The 6,464-nt window shown below is 42.1% G+C and overlaps 1 protein-coding gene across 1 annotated transcript in view; it reads left to right on the top strand.

The window, feature by feature from the left end:
• Nucleotides 1-1,213: 1,213 nt before the first annotated feature.
• The window catches only part of NOV (nephroblastoma overexpressed), a 16,644-nt gene continuing 11,393 nt past the window's right edge, over nt 1,214-6,464 (top strand). Inside the window, exon 1 of the mRNA XM_025207813.1 lies at nt 1,214-1,271. Coding sequence (XP_025063598.1) covers nt 1,214-1,271 — 58 coding nt within the window. The remainder of the gene's footprint in view (nt 1,272-6,464) is intronic.

Below are 6,464 nucleotides of genomic sequence, written 5' to 3'. Positions count from 1 at the left end.
GTTGAATTTCACTTTTGTTGCATATTTCCAACATCTCTAATTCATCAAGATCCTCTTGATTTCTAATCCTGTCCTTCAAGTGCTTGCAAGCCATCAGTAAGCTCCTGCACTCGTGTCATTAATAAAAATTCTTCAGCAGTACCAGACAGAACAGACATCTCTGGAAACTCATCCGAAACTTCCTGCCATTCTGCCATCATTCTCTTTAAAAAGATACTTTTTGTTTGCTGTTATAAGTCAATTATGTGTCCCACCTGATGGTAGTTCTATCTAGCCCACATTTCTACAGTTTTCTTATGAAAATGGCATATGGGATTATATCAAAAGCCTTACCAAACCCCACTATATTATGCACACCACATTCCCTTCATCCACTAAATTAGCTACCCTGTCAAAGAGGGTAAGTCAGGTTGGCATGATATGATTCTTTCCTCTAACAAATCCCTACTGGCTGCAAGTTCAAGCTCGTCATCTTTCATCCATTTACAGTAATTTCCTTTAGTAACTTCCCAGCTATTCTACTCACGTTGACTGGTCTATAATTCCCAGGATCCTCTTTTCCCCTCTTTTTTAAAGATGGTATAAGTGGTTTGCCTCACCTGCAGGCATCTCTAAGCAGGCTTTGCTCCCTGAAGGACTCCTCAGTCAGGTCGCACAAATAAAACAGAGTCCTTTAACAAATAAAACAAGCAAACAAAACCCTAGACGCTGGGAGGGGACCCCTGTGGCTCTGGCCCTATCACAGCAGTCTGGTCCCTTTGTGCCACAAGCAGTTCAGCCCACTGCTTGCCTCTGGCTCATACCTGATCCTTCACCGTTTGCCGTCTTACTGCTCTTATTGGCGGGGGCGGTACTTTTACATGGGCTACAGGGGTCGGCAGGCAGTACTTTATTTAGAATGGCTCCAAGAGCACTCGGATTAAAGTGCCGCCTTGTCTTGTGTATCAGCATCCCCCCCCCCCCCCCCCCCCGGGCTGAAAAATAGCAGCAGGAACACCTGAACTAAAGCTCGCTCAACGAGCTTTAGTTCAAGCACCCCTGCCACCATTTTTAAGCAAGGAGATGCTGATACAAGAGACGCAGGAGGCTGTTGGAGTGCAGCAGCAATTGCTGCGCTCCCGCAGACTCGAGTCTACTCCGACACGCTGGAATTCCAGCACGTCAGAGCAGTCATGGCACTCATGTATAGGCGCCCAAGGTTTTTAAGTTCCCAATGAGCCACTTCCTTATCAGCAGCCTCTTCACAGCTCTTAAGGAGAAAGGCCACTCAGGTACAGATAGATGGACATTATCTAAGCTCTTCTCCACTCCTCTTGAGGCCTTGCCAGGAAGAAAAACTTCCTCAAGCTCTGTTGGGCAACTGTATTCATTTGAAATGATCTAGCATTTCCTCAGATGTGTTACCAGCCTTAATATCTGTGTGTAAACACTGGGTCTGACTCTGATCGGTCTTACAACTACCTAAACCTGGAGTCATTACAGTTAAATTAATTGAGTTACACCAGCCTGAAATGAGAGAGATCAACATTAGATTTGGTTATGAGTGACTAACAGCGGTCTTTAATCAAACAGGACAATATTTATCATTACTAAGCTCACAGGATCATAGAAAAGTAAGGGTGGAAGAGACCTCACAAGGTCATCTAGTCCAGAACCTTGCTCAATGTAGGATCATCCTTGACTAAACTTTCCCAGACAAATGTCCATCCAATCTGCTCTTGAAAATTTCCAAGGATGGAGATTCCACAACTTTTCTAGGAAGCCTGTCCCAGTGCTTGATCACCCTCAGTCAGAAAGATCCTCCTAATCTCCAACCTACGTTTCCTCTGCTGCCACTTGAGGCTGTTGCTCCTAGTTCTATGGCCACAGAGAAAGCTCATCTCCACCTTCCCTATAATCACCTTTCAGGCATTTGAAGAATGTGATGAAACCCCCCTCAGCCTTCTCCTCTCCAGGCTAAAGAACCCTCATTCTTCCGGCCTTTCTTCATGAGTCTTGCTTCCCAGGCCCCTAATCAATTTTGTCACTCTGTGCTGCAGTCTCTCCAATCTGTCCACATCCTTCTTGATGTATGGAGTACTGGACACAGTACTCCAGGTAAGGTCTCACCAGTGCCAAATCACTTCCCTTAAATTGCAAGTGACACTTCTCTTATTACAACTTAGTATCCTGTTGGTCTTCTTTGCCACAAGAGGATACTGTTGGCTCATATTCAGCTTACAGTCCACTCTAACCTCCAAGCCCTTCTCTGCAGTACGGTAGCCTTGCCAGTCATTCCCCAAACTGCATTTGTGCATGCAATTATTTTGTCCCAAGTGCAGGACTTTGCAGCTGTCCTTGTTGAATTTCATCCAGTTGATTACAGACCATTTTTCCAATCTATCCAAGTCATTCTGGATCCTAGCCCTGCCCTTTAGAGTGTCTGCAACTCAACCCAATTTGGTGTCATCCACGAATTTGTCAGGCATACATACACTCAAACTCGTTGTCCAAATCATTAAAGAAGATATTGAACAATACTGAACCCAGGATGACCCCACAAGGAATTCTCCTTGATATTTCCTCTCAACTAGACATTAAGCCATTGATGACTCTTCACTGGGTGCATCTATACATTCATTAATGTGCTTTTGGTAATATCATTAAATTTAGTACCTCCTTTGTGAGGCAGTAAACAAGGTGCATTAGCTTATTTTAAATGTGCATTAGTGAAAGTGCACAGGTTTTTGGTGACACTTTAATGAGCATTAAAATAGGCAAATATGCATTAAAGTGCATTGTAGACGTGCCCATTGAGTATGATGGTGCAACCAGTTATGCACCCATGCTAAAGTACTTTCTTCTAGTCTGTATTTCCTTATCTTGTTAGTGAAAATGTTGTGGGAGATAACGTCAAAAGTCTTGTTAAACTCAAAGTATGGCAACTCCACTGCTCTCCCCTCATCTAGAGAGCCTGTCACCTTATTATAGAAGGGGAAAATATTATTGTAATGTACTTATAGACTCGTAGTATAAATATCTTCAGCTACATCATACTGTAGTGCTTAAGAAATGCCTATATGCCAAGTGTACCGTCCCTTGCATAATTGCATCAGTTGAGTAAAGAAACTAAGTTTTCCCACTAATTTGATTTTTTAACATTTGTGGAATAAAGAACTCTAGAGATAAACAGATACTTCTCTTTTGGTGCTTGCTACTAGCAATTAATGCCAAGCAGAGTTTGTGTTCTAAAACTTAATTACTAAGAAATAAGAAATAGAGGGTCTGCCCAAAACCACCAATACAAGTTCAGTGCCTGAACATAATATTCTGTTGCCCAGAGCATGCAATATGAAACTACCAATATATAGCAAAATATATTTTGCCTCTTAATTTTAATACAAAACCATATTTTATTGAGATGATGGAGGATGGAGTGTTAATTTCTGTCCCGGTCTCCTACACTTTCTCTCCCACACGCTCAAACACAGATATGTTACCAGAATGAAGATTTCTCTCTCTCAGTACCTTGCCCTAACCAAATTAAATGTAGACATCCAATAGATTCCTCAATGGACTAATCATTCTCTTTACTGCTGATATGTCTCTCTAGTATACTCTCTCCTATGATGTATCTGAGTTCTTACATTTCTTTCTTTGAGTAGAATGACAGGACAAGAGAACCCATCATTAGTAATAAAATCATTTCTCAAATTTTCTAAAGCTAACCCCCCACTATGCTTGCCCATTCAGCAAGTGAAACTGGACATGCCCCCTCTGAAACTCACTGTATGTGATTAAACACTTCCCAGTAGCAGATAGTGTTATTTTTCACACTTGAAATCATCCTTCCTTTTCTCAAAAGTTTTATAGCAAATACAGAAGTCCATGGAAAAAATATCATTCTGACATCTGCTTTAGCACCCACTGTAATGAATTACTCTTCTCAGAACTGTTGTTGCAGGCTCTAAGCAAATTCAGACAGATATTACTGCCTCAATTACATCCATTTCATGTTTCAAGGTTTTCATCACATCCATAAACAGAAACTTAAACTAAAAACAAACAAACAAGCAGCTGAGATTGTAGAGTACAACTCAAAGTACTCTCTCACTTAGGCCTTCAAATATGCATAGGAATTATATCCCTATGAAAAATACTGGACCACCAACATAATTTCCCTATCCCAGCAGTCAGCACCCTTTGGAGGCTGCGGACCACGCTGACCCAGTACAGATCTGAAGCAGGCAGTGCACAGGCTCGAGGACTCAGCTGCCACCATTGTTTTTTCCTGCAGCAGCCCAAGAAGAGCACTCACAGCCAGCACTTCGCTCCAGAGCAGTATGGGGAGAGCTACTGCTGCTGCTGAAGCCCCCTGCTGCCAAATGCTGCTGAAGCCCCACATCTGCAGGCTGGATAAAATGGCTCTGCAGGCCATATCCATCTTGCAGGCTGTAGGCTGCCAACCCTATAATAGACAAACACCATCAGCTATTCTACTTACAAGAATATCCTGTAACATTGTAGTCTGACTGTTAATTCCTTTACTGCACTTTCTTCACCATTTAGACTATAGGCTCTTGTTATGTCCTGCAGTTTGTATACGACGCTCAAGGCGGAAGACTGAGCCTGTTTATGGGCCTGACCTGTTTCTTTCACAGCTGCTCCCACGCAAGATTTTCTGCCTCACTAGGCAGCCATTTCAGGAAAGCACTTAAGTCCATGCCTAAAGCAAGTGGGAGTAGTGGACCCAATGTCAGGGAATGATCTGCCACTCCATCTCAGCTCTCTCAAAGGGCTCCCTCACCAAAACCCAGGAGACCAGAAACCCCACCACAGACAGGAGACAAGAAGTGGAGAGGCAGGCTGGGACTGGGGTCTGGGATCTTGGCTCCAGTGGCATGGAAGAGGATAGCAGAGGGGAAAGAGAGAACTGTGGCAGAACAGCAGGGAAGTGCCCACTTAAAATTTGTCCTGCTCCCCCTGCAGAGGGGAGGAAAGGGGAGAGAAGAATGGAGGATGCTGAAGGGTCCAGGGGTTCCCTGGCACACTCCACACAATGCAAACATGGAACAAGTGAAGCACTTCTAAACATTACCTCATTCAAACAGGGACTGTTTTAGCTATTTTTGGAGCACTTCAGAGGAGATGTACCTCTGTAGATCTCACCCTTTGAAACACTGCAAAGGCATGTGAAACACTTCTATTGTGATATCCACACCCTTTAATCTCTTTATAGCAGATAATTTAGACTCTTTTACAATTGTCAGAGCCAAGTTGGCAACTAGCATACCATCGTAGTTCAATATATTTGCATAAAAATAAAGCTACAGATAGTAAAATATTTACTTATATTTGCCCCTTACATGATAGAGGAATAAATACCACTTATTGTCCAACATTAACAATAAAAGTTGTACCTAATCACTTCTGCCTCATTTTGCAGTTACAAGGTCACTTTATAGGAAGAGATGATAACGTGGCCTATAAATAATCATAAACCAACAGAAAAAGAAAAAATAGTTATTCACAATTAAAAACGTAAAGCAATCTGCTACACTTAAGAGTCTCCATGGGCCAGCCTCCAAATTGTGTCTGTTCTAGAGGCCCAGAATATCTAAATACATGCAAATGCATGCATATATCTGTGTGCCCCTAATGCACAGATGTATAATGCATTTTCACAATCTTATTTCTAACTTTGAAAACCTGGCCTTGCAGGTTCTGTGGGTTGTATTTCGGTACCCAGAGTTTAAAAGGTGCTACATTGTCAACCAAAGTAAAGGATTATCACAATCTCAGATACCTTGATTTTAGTGCCAAGTTTACAGAATCAAGGTGTAGCAAAACCCCCAGTTTTTCTTTTTTAATATATATATATTCCCTTCCCCAATTATTTCTGGCTTTTCTTTCTCTCCCTCTCTATTCCCTATAGACAAGCATAAGCAAGCTCAGACTTAGGATAAGCTTTAACATTTTTATTTTGGTAGCAAGTTTTTGGTTTGAATATCCACTGTTTTATATTGTATTATTATTAGGTTTGTACTGATTCTTACTGTATATTGTATTATTATCATTTTCGTATTTATTTTTATTGTTTCCTATGGATATTGTATGGTTTAGGCCTGTGTTTGTGAATGAACCAAAGTAATGTTAAGTTTCCGTTTTGTATGTCAAGTCTCCATCTTGTGTCCTCTGCCCAGGCATCCCCTGTGTTGCAACTGTATGAGTCACGTACCCCTCCCATGTAAATTCGTTCCTGGATGAATGAGAGTGATTGGGAATGATTGAAATACAATGGTAGCAGGCCTCTACTGAATGGCCTGTAATGATTGGGCCATCACCTCGCATTGATTCATCCAGGAACCACGGACCTCACCCAGGACCAGAGACAAGAACCCAGCATTTGAAAGACAAAAGACCCTGCAGAACCAGCAACTTTACCATTGTACCCCACCATTACAGACACCCGAAACTGCACATCC

The sequence above is a fragment of the Alligator sinensis genome, unplaced genomic scaffold (genome assembly GCF_000455745.1).
Source record: "Alligator sinensis unplaced genomic scaffold, ASM45574v1 scaffold895_3, whole genome shotgun sequence".
Classification (NCBI taxonomy): Eukaryota; Metazoa; Chordata; order Crocodylia; family Alligatoridae; genus Alligator; species Alligator sinensis.
Note: the sequence above shows the minus strand (reverse complement) of the source record. Positions and strands in the feature narration are given on the sequence as shown.